Source organism: Nannobrachium achirus (assembly GCF_963921795.1).
Source record: "Nannobrachium achirus genome assembly, chromosome: 20".
NCBI lineage: Eukaryota > Metazoa > Chordata > Actinopteri > Myctophiformes > Myctophidae > Nannobrachium > Nannobrachium achirus.
The window spans coordinates 21,833,023-21,852,748 of record NC_137827.1 but is presented as its reverse complement, the minus strand read 5'-3'; the positions used below and the strand labels follow the sequence as shown (position 1 = coordinate 21,852,748).

At 39.9% G+C, this 19,726-nt stretch overlaps 2 protein-coding genes across 2 annotated transcripts; one reads left to right on the top strand and one right to left on the bottom strand.

The window, feature by feature from the left end:
- Window positions 1–964: 964 nt before the first annotated feature.
- cipca (CLOCK-interacting pacemaker a) lies at window positions 965–6,366 on the top strand (the record flags this gene model as incomplete). The annotated part of the gene is made up of 3 exons (XM_080750903.1): window positions 965–1,073; window positions 3,864–4,033; window positions 5,638–6,366. 3 exons carry the CDS (start codon window positions 965–967, stop codon window positions 6,364–6,366), a joined length of 1,008 nt encoding a protein of 335 aa, XP_080607029.1.
- A 2,795-nt stretch (window positions 6,367–9,161) lies between these two features.
- zdhhc22 (zDHHC palmitoyltransferase 22) lies at window positions 9,162–10,792 on the bottom strand (the record flags this gene model as incomplete). The annotated part of the gene is made up of 2 exons (XM_080750902.1): window positions 10,246–10,792; window positions 9,162–9,439 (listed from the first exon to the last, which is right to left on the bottom strand). Exons 1-2 carry the CDS (start codon window positions 10,787–10,789, stop codon window positions 9,162–9,164), a joined length of 822 nt encoding a protein of 273 aa, XP_080607028.1. The 5' UTR covers window positions 10,790–10,792.
- Window positions 10,793–19,726: the final 8,934 nt, after the last annotated feature.

Sequence of the window (19,726 nt, the reverse complement as noted above, 5' to 3'; positions counted from 1 at the left end):
AGGGCCTATGATTGTAAATGAGGTATTTGATGGGTTGGACTGGTACTCGTTGTTGTACAAAATAAATAGAATACAAATAAGGATTATTTTCAATTCAGTTTACAATTCAAATGAGCTTTATTGGCAGGAGAAGAAAACATTGCTACGTGTATAATAAAAACAGTTGAAAATGGGGAACATATTACAGTTGGAGGGGGTACAGCATTGTGTGAACAGAGCTATTTTAATGGAAAACTAAAGGATATAAAACCCTATCAGTTACAAATTAAATCAGTTGTCAGCTACATACAGATTTATCACATCAGTGAAAAAAGTATGCTTACTAAATGATTAGATTTTCTGGTGATAAACAATAAGATATGTCACCTGCATAATCAATGTTTGATTCATCAATCTGAGTTTGTCTGCTATGATGATTCAAGTTTCATTATTAGGCTAAACCCCTTGAGATGTGCCATCTCGTTTTAGAGGGGGTTCTCAGACAGTGCAATGCAGACAGTGGTTCTCTGATTCTCAACCCTTTTAGGCTGTGACCCCCCAACATAGTCATATTTGAACTGGGGACCCCCACCCTGAGAAGCGCTTGGAATTGTAGGCATCGGATCTAGTTTGACTCGGTTCCACAGATAAATAATTGTGAAAATAGCCGAACTACAAACTGAGAACGCCTTGCACTTGTGAACTTGTAGATCTGCTATTTTCACAACGTTTGCCTGTATATGTATTTTTTGACAATTTAGTATTAAAAAGGTCTATATGGACACTTTAGACATATAGATCCCTGTATACACTTATGCGGTATGTTGGTTTGTTTACTGTTCAGTGAGAAAACAATGTTACACTGTTAAGCTAATCATCTGGGGACCCCCAAAATAAATTAGGGACCCTAATTGAGACTCCAGGTTGAGAACCACTGAGGTAGTGAATTAACTTGTCATTCTCCGTTCTCCTGGAACAGGCAAAGATGAACAGTTTCACCAAACCAGAGGTCGACGGGGGACCACCGTTCTCCATGATGGTGACACACCTGAAAACATCTAAGCCTGAATCTGAGAGAGATTCTGGTTACTCAGGTTTGTCTCAGTTACTCCGTTGACTCATTGAGTGACAAAATGCATAAACATATATTTGTATCTGTTTACTTTACTTTTATTTTGTTTGTTTAGACCGGACACCACATATTAATGAACGTTATAAATGCAACGTAATGCACCGGAATTAGCAAATTTACTACATCCTCAGTCCCCACAGAAAAATAAAATGTAAAAAAATCAAACACAGGCAGTCAGAGGAGTACATTACATTACACAGGGAAACAGAACATAAAATACAAGAACAAAGGTGCAAAGAGATATCTGTTTAAGGTTAAGACTAAATCAAGTTCCACTTGGCTCGTGTAGTATTGCACTGGGGAATTAGCAGCGTTTTAGAGGGCTATGTATATATTTGTATACTAAAGAGAATTATGTATAAAGTGCAGTATTGGTTTCAAGTACAGTAGTACAGGATATGTTGTCAAATAAAGTGAATGATTATGAATGATTAAGTTTGGTTATCAAGTGACTTTTTTTTGACTGCATGTCTGCTTTCCGACACTAACCCTATACATATATAACCTTAACCTCTATGGAAGTGTTGCCACTTGGACAATAAGAAGTCAATGTCGGAGTGGGGACATGTCGGAATGGAGAGAGCCCCCCCTTTTTTATTGTACTTACTTGTAAATGTAGGACAATCTCTTGACAAAATGCAGATAGAATTATGACCGATTATCAAAGATATTTTTTTATAAATAAATACCTTCATATAATTTCCAATGTACAAGATAACTCAAATAACAAAGACAACATGGAACCTGCTACAGCTTGACAGGGCAAGAAACTATTCAGCCAGCTCTTTATGGAGGACTTAAAGTCACACATACCACTCATTCAAGTCTTATTTCCTCTTGGGTGTTCATTGACATTTGAGATGCTTGGGCGGTGAGTCACAGACGGTGACAGGGATCATGCTGTGGATATGTATCATTAATGTCTTAAAGACGGGATGCCGTGATCCCCCCACAACATGATCATCAGGTATTATAATTATACTTAGAGGAAGATTTCTTCCAAGAAAGTATACAGAAAGTGTTATAATTATGTTTATATGTGGCCACACCTGTTCATTAAGTATAGCTGGTTTTCACTTTCAGGTGTGAAGTTAGGCACTGAAGTTAGGCACACCCACAATGTTGCTGTATGGTTAAAAAGGGAAGGGGTTCATTTTATGATGTCATTAAAACAGTGTTTCAAAGATTAGTTTTTTGGGCTTTTTATGCCTTTATTTGATAGGACAGTAGACTGACAGGAAATGGAGTGAGAGATGGGGAGTGACATGCGGAAAAGGTTGTCCGGATTGGGAATCGAACCGGCGACGCCGTCAGGCATCAATGCCTATGTAGTATGCGCCTGGACCAATAGGCCGGCAGGCGCCCCAAAATGGTGTATTTAAATTTTGCCTTTTGATTCAGAGGCCTTCAGCTTTCCAGGACAAAAATCCACTCGTCCTAGACGTCCCCTCCTGGCCCCCAAACTGTGGAATAAACTCCCTGTCGCACTTAGAACTACAGACTCACTTTCTAGCTTCCGCCGTGGGCTGAAGACTCACCTCTTCAGACTCCACCTAAACCCATAGCACTACTGTAACACTCATTGAGTAAACTGTAGGAAGTAGCCACACATATACGGGGAAGACATCTTTGCATAATATAACAACACCTGGGGGTCTATTAGAGTACACACACAAAACAGAAAAAGTACTATGGCACCTCTTTATCTGTGTCTATCCACAAGTAGACACAGATCGGATGAGATGTCCTTATTTAACCACTCGAATTAAAGACCACTTATGCTTCAATGTACCACTGAAACCAGTATCATATTGAACTATGGGGTACCTATTATTCCTTGTAATAAATGGAAATTGTTATGATTGAAAAGGTATTTTGTCCCTTTTTCCGGTTTTGCCGTATGTACAGCGATGTAATAAGTCTGTTCAAGAACCCACGTTTTAAACGGTAAACGTGAAGAAGAATAATTTTCCAATTTTGAAAAATAGATTTTTCAATTTTTGAAAAATATATTTTTTTAATATTACTGTATTCAATACTGTATTCATATTCAGCATTGTTTCTACACATGACCCAAGGGGACACCAACCTACAGTAGTAAGACCTTGGCCAAAACCAGAGATTTAGGTCATCCTTTATTATCCCTCTTTGACCCTGGTTTTTGCTACCTGGATTAACTGTACAGTATTAGGGCTGACCTTGTTGTGGTACTCATGTCATGGCTGAGATGCTGTAGTAGACCTGAGTCCTAAAAATGCAATGTATTCAAAAATTACAAAAAGCTTGTAGATCTGCTGTTTTCACTAGTTTGGGTTCCGGGGCAAAGGTCTAATTTCTATTTGGGGTCTTGACCTGAAATGTTTGGGAATCACTGCTGTACAAGAACCCCAAAAGGGGTTCCCGTCCATGGGTTAAAGAAAACACTATCTATTTAGCTTTGTAGTCTTCTTGTGTTACCAGACAATCAGCAATCTCTGCATAATACCTCTGGTGACATTCAAATTCAATGTATGGGCTACAACTGGGTGGATAACTGCATCGCAAAACCAATGCAAAGACTAGAGTGGTCTTTCATATTCTGATGGTATCAGAATAGGTTGTCAATGCAGTGGGTTTTTCAGCAGAGGTTTTCTTGGATGTTCAAGCTACCACATTGAAGTTAGATTTCCTGTTTTTATCCTGTTTTTCTTTTTCTTTTTTCCTGGGGAGATCTGCGATCCCTGACCCATATGCTTTTCTTCTGCTCCCGCAGATGCCGGTTCCGAGTATCTGAGTGCAGTAGACCTGACTGATTCTGAAGACACAGGGAGAACCGTGTCTGTGGTGAACCAAGACCAGCCCAGCCCACAGGTGGCCACAATGGGAGGCTCTTACTCTGGCCTGTCTCCAATGATCATCCTGAATAACTTCATCTTAAAGCAGGTACTGTGTAGTACTGATAAAATATCTAACATTCAGATAACACCCATCGTTTGTGAAACAGCTTAGAATGTTCATTGCATTTGTGTCTCATTACGGTGATTGGGTACTTTGTGGTAATGCATCCTTTAAGCACTGTTTTATAGTTCACACAATTTCGGAAATAGTTAAAATAGCCGACCTACAAGCTCCAGCTTGTACATCTCCTATTATTTTCAGTAATCTTTAAGAATTCAGCCTATAACGCGTGCCAAAATGTGGGCACCAGGTTGAAAGTGTTAACAACTAATGGAGCATAATATACAAAACAAGATTTTTATCCAATGAGTTAAAGGTATGGTAAGTGATACTGCATTGTTAAAATACATGTTAAATAGCATATGTTCTGATAGTGCTCATTGCTGTTATAGAGTGCTTGTTCATACACGTAGTCCTTGTCTCTCCAGCTCCTTAGTAAACAGAAAATGCATTCTCAGGTCGGGATACCAATTTTATCCAATCAGGAGAGAGAACGCACACAGGATACAGATTAAATTGGAAATGATGACAGAAACGAGCAGACATAAAAAGTACTCTCACTTCATTGTTTGAAATTGGCAAACCACCTGAAGGTCCACACGAAAACGATTTTAGGTGAATCTGCAAACGTTTTTGATTGTTTAGACCTTCCAGACACACAGAGCTGGCGTTTTGGGTGCCAGAATACCCTTTTTTTTTAAACCAGTACCAGAGTGAATAAATCTGAAGACACTGTCCTCATGTCCTCTTGTGTTCCTGAAACAATGACATTACAGCTCAACCTCTCCCTTAACCTGCATACACCGAGCCCCCCCCCCCCCCCCCCCCTCTTTCATTTTCTTAAAGAGCTGGAGAGACGGTGAGACCTCTGTTACTGAACAAACACCCTATGAGTCAGAATATAGTTGCTTTAACATCAAAAACATGTTTTGTAACCAAAGAATACTCGCGAATCGTCTTCGCGTGTACGTAACCTCATTTTCATTTTTTAAAGAGCTGTAGAGACGGGCAGACCCCACTGAACAAACACCCTATGAGTCAGAATATAGTGCTTTAACATAAAAAACATGTTTCGTAATCAAACAATATGACTTACCCTTGCTTTAAACTATGTAATTATTTCAGTAACTGGCATGTCTTGCTTAGTTTGACTTCTACTACCAGATTCACATAACTCCTTTCTTAAGTGCTTATTGATAGTCTTCACATCACACACTTACTGTAGTTTTAATTTGAATACTTCTGTGGGCCACTGTGCATTCTACATTTGTTTAATTTGATTAGTTTGAGTTGTTTTTTAATCATAATGTTTCCATAAAGGGCCTGATTTGAAGAATATGCTTTGTTCTTCTGTGTATTTATTTACTGGATTAGCTGTGGACTGTTAAACACAGACAGGGGGCAAAAAAATCTCCGGCCCTGCCTTCGGCAGAAATAATATCTGGAATTATATACACTCATTTATGAATAAATAAGGCTATGGCTAAGGGTAATTAATTATTGCCTGGCATTTGCCGTCAATGATATTGTATATTGCATGTATTATATCAAGAGAGTTCTTATGAACAAAGACTATTTTGTTTTGCTAGACGGATCCTGTGGTTCCAGCAACAAAGCAGTGGGGCTTTCCTTCCTCTGTGGAAATGATACCGCAGTCCCAGGTGGTCCTTCTTCAACCTATGGTTCCAAATGCCAGCAGTAGCTCCCTAAAGGCCGCCTCGGAAAAACACAAAGAATCCAAGGCCCGTCTACCCATCCTCAAGTCATATCCCAAAATTGCCCCTCACCCTGGGGCAAGCCCATCATCTAAACGGCATGGAGCCTTTGCGGTGAGAGGAGGTTCAAGACCAGCACAGCGCCATAGGAGGCACCACCATGGCTATAGGCTGCACAGCTCACCCAGCCACCGGCCAGGATCGCAGACGCCAGTCAAAAACATCTCCAATGTTGAAGCAGCGATCACTCAAGCACAGCCAGCTGACTGCCAGGAGCTGTGTCTGTCTCAGCCTGTCTCACATGACTTTAAATCGGGGCTAGTAACCAACACGTGGCAAGATGACGAGCACCAGGACATCTTCACAGCGGGAAGCAACAAACGACAACGTTTCAGCAACACCTACAATATTCTCAAAACATCTGGTCTGCTGGGAATCACCCTGCGCACTAAACAGCTGATTAAAGAGAACCGGCGCACTCAAAGCCAGCTACGTCAGCTCCGAGAGCAGACCGGTCTGCTGACGGAGGCCCTGAGCAGCGGAGATCCCCAGCTTTGGATGAAGCTCCAGTTTGCACTGCAAGAAAAGGCCACTTCACAGTAATGTAGGAGGAGCAAAGCCTCAGAGCGATCTCATTTAACACACTGGCACAATTACAAACTTAAATAAACATGAAGCAGAAGCACATCCACTGCTAGATCAGTGTGAGTTTTAGAAGCACGCTTTCATTTAAAACCCTTGCCTATAATGCCTCTGCTGTTTCTAAATCTAATTGTCAGTTGTGATAGGGCTATTGGCTTCTAAGTTGAACTTATCAATTAATGCATGCCTTACAGCCCACATATGGACAAGTAGCAGTTTTCCCTTGTGTACGCCTGGCTTCAATTTGACTACTGTAGATTAACTGTAACTCTAAAAGCCTGTGTTATGTTTTAGGATTAAACAGACAACTCAGTATAATGGACACATGTGGCCTATATTTATGCTCTAAGAACCTTTGAGGTTCAGTAGGGAAACCTATTTTTACTTCTAAGAAAAGCTATTTTAAATAAGATGCTACTATATTGTCAACAAATGACAACAGCTGCATGTTTTCATCTGTGTGCCTATACTTCACTGGTGTCTCTTCATAGAAGAATAAATTACAATTTTATAGCTAATTGATTCAGAGGGCTACTCATAACCTTGATATTTCATGTTTTTGCTGTTGTATGTTAATTTATTTTCCATAAGAAATCTTTCTCATGAAAATTGTTTGGTTTAGGTTATTAACTATACATTTTCATACAGCTAGCTCCTTTTTTAGAGGTGACGTAAAATATTTTATTGTAGCGACAACATTGCTCTAACTAATTTATTTGATTTATTTGATCAATGCTATATATAGCATGTTCTTTCTTACTGTTTTTTTGTGTTCATGATTTTTTTAATTGAAAATATTTGACTGACAAATTAAAAAATAATGGTTGTTTAGAGAATGTGTGTTATAAAGTCTTGCATTCTAGCAGGAACATGATTGCTGTTACAATTTGAAGCACAATTTAAGAGCTTGCATCACTGTTTTTAGTATGTCATTTTAAAATGTACTTGGCTTTAACGATTGTCAAGTTGCCTGTCCATTTTTTATATGTCAATGTGGCTGCTTGGTTTAGAACCAAGCCACGGTTAGTGTTTTATTACTTTGAGAGCTTGAAAGGCATTTCATTAAAACCTTCAAAGAATATTATTTTCCTGTGCAACATATTAAATTGTGGTGGTCTCTTAGTCTTAATGCATCTAGCATTGGTAAACCTACAGTGTATTTTAGAAAGGATCATTGATATTGTGTGGGGCAGCACTTAAATTAAAAAAGAATGTTGATTTCCTAACCATGTTCAATACATTTTCAAGGGGTCATGACAGTCTAGTCTAGCAAATGTTATTTGTTGTACTGTATACTGTATTGTGTTGAGCTCTCAAAGGATGTGGACAAGTGTTCAAATTCGGTCATTGGTTTTGATTGATTCTCTGTTTTGTTTTCTCATCTTGAGGAAGTCATTAAATTGATATCCAACAAAATTTGGTTGTGAGATTCTTTGATTCATTCCACATTTTGCTACAATAGCTCAGTGTACGCACTAGGTATGATTATACAACAGAACAAGTTGTAAGAACGAGTATTACTTAATGTCTTTGAATATGTTTATTGGTATAACAGGAATACTGCAGATAAAATAGTTCTACAAAGCAGAGTTCTAGTACTAACTAAATTTGTGGAATATAATAGTCCCCATAAAAACTCTTTAGAGGGTGTGAGTAAGATGTGAGAACTTGCTGTTTCTGTTCAGGGTCAGATGTGTATTATTTGTCTTTGGGGTCAACCTGTTGAGCATGTAAAATCGAATTTATCATTGTTTGCATGATCATATTAATTAGTTTGACTTTAACAGTTTTCATAGTTGAAAATCTGTTATTTTCGGCATACAAGGTATAAATTTGGTTTTAGACATGCTTTTATGGCACATCATGGTCAATACCCTGGATCATCAATGTAATGTAAATGCAATATGTGTATATACAATACTGTATATAATTTACACACACACACACACACACACACACACACACACACACACACACACACACACACACACACACACACACACACACACACACACACACACACACACACACACACACACACACACACACACACACACAGTATCCCCATCAATTACTGTAAAGCACATTACAACTTGTCAACTTATTTTCCTGACTTTCATTAAACTAGAAAATACACTTGATCAGAATACAAAAGACATATTGTCACTAAAACTGGTGGCCTATCAATACAGTTGTCAAGGTTGGCAGTTTTGTGCTGTGTTAACACAATTTATTTTTTGTATGCTAGCCCTTGATATCTGATTCAAATATTTTTGTATGAAAACTACCATATTTTCCTGAATGTCTGATATTGTAGCATCCTATTTATCTAGAAACCCAAAATATTAAAACCTATGATCTCAGACCACTGCATGGAACCCTGCGCTGTTGCTAAAACTACTAGCAAATATCACAAAGAAAAGTAAACTTGTCATTGCGTGGTCATTAAATGTTGACATAAGAAGAAAAAAACGATATCTGTTGAAAGGATCTAAAAATGGATGCAAAAATCCCCTTTAAAGCTACCAAAACATATTTATGTACTTTGAACAGAAAAAGAAAAATAATGTTACTTTATATGGCTCCTGTCCTGTCCTTCACAGGAATGTGTTCTAATGAGTTCATACACTACGGCAGCAATTATTAAACATCCAATTGCTGGTTTTATATCAAATCGTTCACAACATGGGTCCAACAAATAATTTCTTATAAACTCAAGATAAGAACAACTGAAAATGGTTCACATTTGGTCATAATCACTCCAATTTGTGTTCAGTTGTGTCCTTAGAGCATGCCTCCACTGTCTGTACAGGAAAGATAAGGCCCAAGATCCAGCGGTTCCCAAACACATCCTTAAGGTTGGCTCTCCAAGGACTGCGGCTCTCGACTAGTTGACCCCGCTGCAGCTGACACCAGGTCTGTCCCCGGGCCACCAGCAGCATCTGCTGGCAGCAGAACCCTGCACACACCAGGCCAATGCCCAGCCACACATACAGCATCAGCACCAGGAACAACTGCATGCCCGAGATAACTCCTGGTGGGGAGAGAACCAGAGAGAGAGAGCGAGCATTATGATAAGGTGGTCATGATGTGACACTTTAGTGGGTTAATGTTTCCTTTCATCAACATTGATCTATTTGGTGATTCCCAACTGCGAGTGGGCGTCCAAATAATTGGCAAAACACCAAGCTTTTAATGACAATAACATTAACATATTAACAAAATGTAACAACTTTTTTTTTAAACCTTGACATTTCTTAATTTTGATACTGATAAATAAAAACATAAAGTATACTATGTTCGTTTCATTGATCAAAGCCGGATCGCAATCGATTGGTTGATCATTAGAATAAACTCTGCTCTAAACATGTACTGTATGCATGCAGCCCACCCATCTGACCACTTAAAGGAGCACTTCACCCAATTTAAAAACGTATCTTCATATAAGTGGTTCTCACCGACGCTCATTATAAGATGGCACCATTTCTGTCAACTCACTCTGTGTCTCAGAGGAGGGCTGTGAACAGTTCACTATAGTGACATTAACGGTAGACAGGTTTGATCATTTCAAGAACGATATGTCTTCTATTTCAGCATGCTATCTTTCCAGGAAGAGAAAGTCTGTAGTTTCTATCGGCTTGGAATCCCCATCGATGATGGGGCTTGTTTCCATTGTAGTCCTTGTAGACCAATTACAAAGATTGGAAAGTTTGGAAATGGACGAAGTGCTTCTTTAACACACAGTCATGTTAAGTGGTCAGATGGGTGGGCCGTAAACACTGGATATTTCCAAGTGGACTCTGATCCCTGATCTACATAATGTAATCATAAACAACATACCCATAAAGAAGTAACCGGTGGAGAGGGGAAGCAGAGTTAAGAAGGTCAATGGGTTTTCAAAGGAGATGGTATATTCCACAGTAAGATAGGCCACACCAAGAACCAAGGAGTATAAACAAGTGCATGACGTGTAGATGCAAAACATGATGAAGTAACGCATGTTTCTGTTGCCAATGCAGTTCCCTGTAAAAAAGCAGTGGTGGTCCCTCTTGAGGATAACTTTCTTGCAGAGTTTGCAGAAGTGACGACCATTGAGGAGGTAGTGGGCGTCCACTCTGTCTGGACAGTCCGGGGAACACACTGGAATCACCGTCTCGTTTGCACTTTCGGAGGGATATTTAATAGTCATGATGTAGTTTCCCAACGCATTGAGCATCAGGAAAAGGAAAACGACCGTATGAAGTATCATAGATCCGGTCAGTGACGTTCCTGGATGTGTGAAAATCGTCGGGAGGAACATAAAGAAATGCAAAATGAACGTGACTCCAGTAGCTGTGAAGAAGTATGTGGGTGCTACAGCATTTAAGAGTCTCAGTTTCAACATCCTGGTAAATATCGCTCTGCGAAAGTAAAGATAAAGAGGGCATCAATATTAAACGACGACAACAACAACAACAACAACAACAACAACAACAACAACAACAACAACAACAACAACAACAACCAAATAATAATAATAGTAATAGTAATCATCATCATCATCATCATCATCATCATCATCATCATCACATAATTAATTGGCTTGCTGTAAGAAGCCTGAGGCCCCTGTAACGTTAAGGCTGTTTGGAACATTTTGCTGGGTTTTCCCATATTGTTCCTTTGTACAGTATTCCTGCATCATGTCAAAGAAAATGTGGCTCTACAGAACAAATATAACAATAATAAGGCAAGGTGTGTGATCATTTACTGTCTGCATGCTGTTTTCTCTATTAAATGAACAGATGTTGTGGCTATGATTAGGCCATGACCAAGTGATCATCATAGCCTAATTAAAGTGTGTCAATTTCACTTAAATGGAAATATTGCGTCAAATACTCAAATTGTGAATGACAACAATCGTAAATGCAACATCCTTTCATGTTGAAAATCCTTGACACTTGACAGAAATCCAGACGACCAGGACACATGCAGCAACCTGCTTACCTGCAGATGTGTGGGGAAGGAGCTGTCCTTTCAGCACCACGCAGCTCTGCAGAACATCTCGTTTAAGCCCGATTCATGCTTCGTCGCTAGACGGTGTGTCGTGCGTCGAAAATAGCCGACCTACAAGTTCACAACGCGTCGCATCCGCGACGCATTGTGAGCTTGTAGGTCGACTATTTTTGACACGCGACACCTTCGTGCGACGGAGCATAAATTAGGCTTCGTTGGTGTCGACGATGCCGTGGATCTGTCTTTCATGAGTGAAGCTGGCCGCTCGCTGGCCACCATATCGTTTGTTAGCGCCGTCTGCTGGTCTGGATGCGGCCCTGCGATTTACTTTTCTTTTTCTCTTTTCCTTTTTAGTGGTATTTATTTGTGAATTTCATAGCACGTCATCTTCAAACTAAAGACGACGGTGCCGTTGCTGGTGGTTTTACAATTGCTGGCTAATAATGGCACTTCCATGAGGAGTTCCTTCTAATGCAATGGAACAGAGCTAACTATTAACTAATCTGCTTACAATTTAGAATGTTCTATTCCTATTAAGAAATAACCTAATCTTCATATACCACCTGACACTGTTCATGCTTTGTTTTAGGAATTGCGATTATGCCAAATGTCCAGCAGGTGGAGCTGACCACTCAATGCTTTTACTTTTCAAATCGAGCATTCAGAATATGTTCTATACTGTTACACTGTATATCAATATTCTGGTTTTATATTCAGCAACTCAGGCCCATACAAAACTAAATTCAATCGTTTAAAAAACGATTTCGCCTAGCTCTGGTCCTATGAGTTATATCTGTCATCTGTCTGAGCCCGCGTGCACTCACACCCAGACCTCTCGTCTGTATTAAAAAATAAAAAAATACATTTTCGCTACTCACCATAACAACGACTGTTCTAAGATTTTGAAAGCCTACACATTCTTTTTTTTTATAGTGGGAACACTTGGATCCCCCCACGGCCTACCTCACGTCTAAAATACACTTTTGGCCAGAAAAGAAAATATTTCACCCGAGGTTTTAGCTACTCCACACTGCCCTCTAGAGATCTTGTCAATAGGAAATACCATTGACCAGATTTTCCCTTGCAGCAAGTATTTTCTTTTCTGGCTAAAAAGTGTATTTTAGACATGAGGTGGGGGTCTCATAGTGTTCCCACTAAGGAAAGTACGCTTTCAACTCCCTAAAGCCGTCTTTGTTTTGGTGAGTAGCGAAACGGTATATTATATTTTGTACTACAGACGAGAAGGTGCGCAGCCTTTCATGCGGCGCAAGGGCTCATCAGTGACATAGCGTTAAGGAAAACTCCTTAACGCTATGGAACAGAGCTAGATTTCGCCATAAACCTGCACATCAAATCATTAGATTAGGCTATTTCTTGAGGTAATTGATTTAGACCTACATGTTTTGAATTGATGCCTCTTATAGTGCATTGAACATCCTCGTATTCAGCTTTTAACGCAGGTGTTTAATTTAGCCTACTACAGACAGACGGCCCCCTAGACTAGTAGGTGGGAGTTCCTATCTCTTCTTGGTGGCAAGCAAACACAGCATCCTCTTCATCTGACGCTATCAGAAGGAACCATTGTTAAGGTGAGCAATGTGAATTTTAAACTGATCTTCACATGGGGAGAATACGTGGATAGGGCAGTTCTTCTGTGGTTTGTACCCCACAGTAAAACGTTATTCAGTAACATTTTTGAAGTTAGATGCTATAGTCTAGCGAAAGATGCATGGGCGTTATTGACTGTTCCGATCAGTGCTGCAGTGAATGAACGGCGCGGGGATCGAGAGACTGTCGAGAAATGTCACGTCAAGTGAATCCACCGCTACTGTAAATTCAACGGATTCGGTGCTACAACTGACAATGCCTTACAGACCGACAGGCAAGGGAATTGTTTCATGCTCCTGGTGTTTATTGCGCTGTGATTGCTTTTGATTATTTGTAAGAAGTGTAGCTGAAGTGCTGCAGTTGCTGCAATATAATGCCACGGTTGCCACCGACGTGGCGATGGGTTGACACAATGAAGGGGCTGTTGCCTGTTGTTAATCAGCCAGCCTGTACCAATTTTATATGGTATACAAATACACACTTCCTCATTGGGCAGTGGTGGAAAAAGTACTCAAACTGTACTTAAGTAAAAGTATCAGTTCTGCAATGTAGAAATACTGTTACAAGTACAAGTCCCGGAATTCAACATGTAGGTAGGCCTACTTGAGTAAAAGTGCAAAAGTATTGGCATCAAAATGCACTTATAGGCCTACAACATTTTTGAAAATAGCCTATGTATAAAATAGGGGATAGGGCTAAAGTGGCTAATGTATGTTTTAATAGGATTTATTTTCAAATAAATGTAATGGAGTAAAAGTACAACATTTGGATCATTTGGAGTAGAAGTAAAAGTATTGGAAATCGGAAATACTTCTCCTGACCTGTTGAATCAAACAATACTGTACAGTACACAGTAGCCAACTGTGTATTCATTTGGGTAGCAACAACTCTGGCTGGGCCATGTTTTTTTTGCAGTGAAGCACAGAAGGTATAAACATTATTCTCGAAATGGCTTGTTGCCAGTTAATATTTCTCTGTAGGCCTATAGTAGCTATGATGTTTGATGTATGCTGAGCATAATACTAAGCTATTTATATTTACTATACCCCTATATATCCTGTGTGTATATTATTATTTTCTAATATTGTGGTTTGAAAAACAGGCAAAGTCTGCAGTGGATTAAAGTAATGAGGTTGCTCCAGGTATTCTTGAAATGACATGTGTAGGCATATTCCAAAAAGAAATGTTGGACCTATGATGATTACTTTTCGAAAAGTTTGTAGGTCTAGAATAGATCAATGTGGCTCATTCATGTAAACTACATTGATAAATGATGAGTCATCATTTCAATCAGTCAAAGTGTAGCCAATGAGTGCATGTTGCTTTCATTATTGTTGCATATTACATTATAGGGTTCTTTCCACCCTCTCTCTCTCTCTCGCTCTCTCTCTCTCTCTCTCTCTCTCTCTCTCTCTCTCTGGCAAGATTTGGCCTGGCAACTGTTGAAAATGATGTGAAGTTTTACATAGAAAGGATGTTGTAGGACAATGTTGGTTTGTTAATCTTGAAGGAAACAGTCATGAATATTTCAGAAGGGTCTTTGATGAGATTGAAATACCATGATTTGAACGGATAGTGGTGGAAGAGTGTTTTAGTAAAAGTCATGCGAAAGAAGAAGCCTCTATCCACAAGTTTCATGTGTCTCATGATTCATTGGGTCTCTTCATGGTGATTGATTACTTGGTGCTTTGTTAAGTGATTTGAATCAGCTCTGTGGAGGAAGTGGAGCCCACATTAACACACCCACTTTTCCCCAGTAAGCTCCTTGGGAAACTTGTGGATATTCTTTTATTTCTGTGTTTCAGCACCATATGCATCTGGACAGCTCCATATGCAGATCTGGCAATTCACACAGAATAACTAGATGAGGTGTAATCCTTTTTTCTTTTTTTTTTTGCCTATGGGTTCCCAGATTGGATGAGGTGACGTGGCTTGCTGTTTGATTGTGTATTTAATAACTGTCTTATATTGTAAAGCATTATGGGATTCATTCTATATATCATTCCAAGAAGAAGTTAATTTTTTTGTCTTTCATTAGGGCATTGTTCTGTATAATGTAAGCACCATTTATGTTTGTCAATGTTGCACATCTGCTTTAGGTTGGGATATGAGCTATTTCGTCAGGCAGCAAATAGAGTGAGAGTTTAAAGCACCTGAGCCTTATGCTTTGTTTGGATTCAGTTGTAACATGATCTGACAGGAACCGTCTCAGTTGTTAACAGCTTTGACACTTAATCCTGATTTGATGAACACTAATCATGCATCTTCCTGTGTATTTTGCTACTTTTATCTGGCACTGTGGTGCTGGTGGTCTGTGTACCAAATGTGTCCTTGTCTGTGCGCATGCATGTGTGTCCTAGATTGCATCATACTTTGTGTGTGATGTATTTCTGTGACTCATATATCCCCAGCCACATTTCAAAGGATGCTGGGCCTAACACACATGGCAGAGAACTGTACTGTGTGTACTGTGTACACTTTTGACCGAAAATCGAATTGTAACAGAATCTCCCAGAAGAAAGAATTATTTTCCTCTTACGGCAGCTGTTGTTTTTTTTGCAGTAGCATTTCCTGATCAGCAGGGGCTACTACAGTATTAATTGAACTCTGATAGTATCCAAATGCACTGTGGACTTCACAGTGTACAATGATGCCGTCCCACACTGTTATTTAGAATTAGGATAATCACCAGTATAACACAGAGCACAGTGCCATCAGCGTACTCTACCCACAATGCCCTCTTAAGACATTTGGTATCTAACCACCCAGACAAAGAATTAAACATAGATTTTGTACTTGGATATGATAATATTTTCAGAATAACATTAGCCTCTTACTGTACCTACGATTTTGCCTTGCTTCCAACAAGCTATAGAAATGCTGCACTATTGAGTGCATTATTACTTGCGACTGTGTGTCGGTGCCGTCTGTTTCCGGCCGACAGTACAAAGGCAGGGCCTTTAGCCAATGAGGGAGCAGCATTCTCGGTGACGTCACCACCAACAAGTGCGACCTGATATAAATAACCCTCACTCTCTAGATGTGAGGTCCCCGAGACGTCACCACCAACCAACAAGTGTCATCACATACCCATATAGCCAGCACCGATCAAAGTATTTGCGCACTCTGCTAGCGCACAACTAGGTCATATAATATATCGCCCCGAGTGCACAAGGCACAAGTTCGCACCTCAACAAAGTTCAGTCTAGTTTCATGCATCCACAGGGGCTGAGAAGTGATGCCCGTAACTTTGTACCAGAGGGCATCACTTATGGCACTTATGGACCATACTGTCTCCGACCACCAAACCTTTCGTCGGAAAGGTCCGGTTCAACTACAAAATGCCATCACTCGCAACTTCTGAAAAGGATTACCCTGATTTTGAGTTCGGAAAGTCTGATCTTTCCGATGAAAAGTTTGGTGTTGGGAGACAGTATGGACTGCCCCTTATTCAGAGATCATGTAATCAATGACATTAGCAGGGTTCCGTTTGCTAGGGTTGGGAGACAATGCTTCTGCTTTTGATATCTCTCTTCTGGTGAATTAGTGTTATTGCTGTTAGGGATAAGTTTTATCCCTGCTGGTCAGACTGAATTAAATACCAAAGGGAAGACACTGTCTGCAGTGTCTGGTATTTATGTTTTTTATAATATCACAATTTAAACTTAAAGTACACCACTTTTGGTTAAACATTGTGTAAGTGATATTTTTGGTTAAGGGTTAGGGTTAGGGTAAAAAATTGCAGATCTAAAGAATGCATCTCAGAATGCATAGCAATGGAACGCTTTTTGTTGATCTGTTATTTTCATACAAGAAGTATATACAGTATGGCTTAAAAAATTATATAACTTTTCACTGACAAAGCCAAATGTCATAAACTGACTATACTGTAAGTAAGCAGTGAGTTTTTGAACTACATTAACAACTTCTCTCTGGATTTCCAGAGGAAAAGATTAAACACCAAATGAATCACCTGAGCAATTGCATTAGGGCAAAGACAAAGATTGGTCTCCATACTTAAAAGGCCTAGTAGTGAGAGGTGCACCACATTCAACATTACAGTTGCTGGATAGGATTTTGCTGCCCTGAGCTGACTCATTCATCGTGCTCAGAGCCAACCATTTTTTAAAAATTGCAGATCTAAAGAATGCATCTCAGAATGCATAGCAATGGAACGCTTTTTGTTGATCTGTTATTTTCATACAAGAAGTATATACAGTATGGCTTAAAAAATTATATAACTTTTCACTGACAAAGCCAAATGTCATAAACTGACTATACTGTAAGTAAGCAGTGAGTTTTTGAACTACATTAACAACTTCTCTCTGGATTTCCAGAGGAAAAGATTAAACACCAAATGAATCACCTGAGCAATTCCATTAGGGCAAAGACAAAGATTGGTCTCCATACTTAAAAGGCCTAGTGAGAGGTGCACCACATTCAACATTACAGTTGCTGGATAGGATTTTGCTGACTCATTCATCGTGCTCAGAGCCAACCATTTTTAAGTGACCATTTTTAAGTGAAAGCCAAATTGATTAGATACTAGGGTTGAGCAATTCGGGATGCCAGACAGGTCCTAATGAGCAGCATTGTAGACACTGCAGTCCCCTGGGGCCTCATTGAGTATGCACAGTTAGAGAGGGAGCAATTGTTTATGTTTGGTGTGCATTACTGTGCAAGGTAGTAATGGAGGACGGACGGGTCCCCTGTTGATGCATATGGACCCTGTGGTTTGAAAAACAACTTTCTGAACAATCATGCGTGAGTCTGGATAGAGGAGATCCTGAAAAATGTTACAAGTAATATGGCCTACTGTATAATTCTGATATTTCTCTCTCGTGACGTGGGTTCAGGGTCATGCGTATATGATTCACACCTGTATTATGTGGTTGAATAGTAAAAACTGGCGGGTGCTGACATCTGCGCTGACCCAGCCACATCATCACTAGTGTGCAGTCATCACTCCAGCAGTCACACTACAGCTCTTTCATTCAGCCTTAAGTGAGAACAGGGCTGAACGGAGTTGCTGCCTTGGCTTTTAAACAGTGCTTTTAACAGACACAGTTGATGATCTGTGTATACGTGTGCATGTTTAGCATGTTGTCGAAGCAAACCTTGTGCGTCCAAAACAGTAACTTTTCAAAAGATGGGGGGGAAAAGAACCTGTGTTCCAATGGATCCTGTAGTTATTAGGCACGAACTCTCATAATACTTACATATTTATAAAACCCACACAGAAACACGTAACCACTTTATGTACAGTATGTCATTATAGATGTAAATGGTCATCAAGAAATTGCCTATACAAACTCACGACTTGTTGCATTGTGAAGCATATGTGTCATATGAGAAAGTATAAAATAAAGCATATGTTTTTGAGTGTGCATATTTATTGCACTTATTTTATTATGTAGACAGAAGGTACTGTACTGGCAACCAGGAAGTAATAGTAGCAGCTAGTCTGCGTACTAGAGAGGATGACTGCAGCGAACCACCCCCTGCCATTGGGGAGATCATCAACAGATTGTGAAACACTGTATACTTGTCCCCTCAGGCTGGCTCTTACAAAGACCTCCCTCTTCCCGGAAACCAAGAAACCAACCACACGATCCTCCATTACATCCAGTGCTATTTCCCACTCCCAGAACAGGCTGTCTACTCTCTGTCCTCTTGAAGAGCGATTCCCTCGTTCATGATGATAACTTTATCATTCATGATGATAACTCTATCATCTGTCATCCAAACCACTGGGCAGATACTCATCTTGAATGAGATGAGAGCATGAAAGGGTCTCTGGTGATGCATGCTCACGCATTCATACAATCTTCCAGATAGATTTTTATCTAGAGCTACATGGATATCGTGTTACTGAGTTACTACACAGCCTCATCTTTATGTTCATCTAATCCATGTGGATTATTGGAAGGCTTTCCTGTGACCTGCGAGGAGTGAGTCAACAATCCACCCCCTGGGAGTCCGTTGGTGTGTGACGGAAAAGCCAGTCTGTCTCATTTCAATTAGGAACTTCTCCAAGCCTGCTAAGCATGCTGCGTAGTGGGAGTGGCTGGGTTTGGTTTTTTGACTGTGTGCCCTGCTTTCATGTCAGCGGCGTTTCATCACCTGATTAACACCTCATTAGGCGGTGGCGTCCTCAGTAATGTAAAAGAGAGTGGGGCTTTTGCTACAGAAGTCCAGGGACGCCATGCACTCCAATATGATCATGAATCAATTCTAAGCTGTCTTTCTTTGGCGTTACTCACAATCCTTCGTGCTGTTTACATTTCTGTCTAATAAAGTCAGTCAGTCAATCAATCAAATAATCATGTCATCATAAGCCCAAGCTTATAGGTCAGCTATTTTCACTACTTTTGCATAACACCAGTGTATGACTAAAATAAGGCTCCAACCCACGACTTGCACAGCCCTGGGTAGGCAACCGAGCCAGAGCTAGTATTATAGTATATTTCTAGTATTCACTGCAATGAAGACTTCACTCTCTCTGACTGCAGAAATGTTGACAGCGGAAATGTCAAACCATAATATTGTTACGTCAGACGGAAGGAGCATTAACAGTGACAAGGGAGAACGGCACATTGAGTGAGTTTCCAGACGATGTTGAAGTTGGTGTTGTTTTATTCATGGCAATTATTGTGGTTGCCATAGGCAACACACTATTGTATTCGGCCAGAGGTTTCTTTTTCTAGCTAAGTGAACCTGT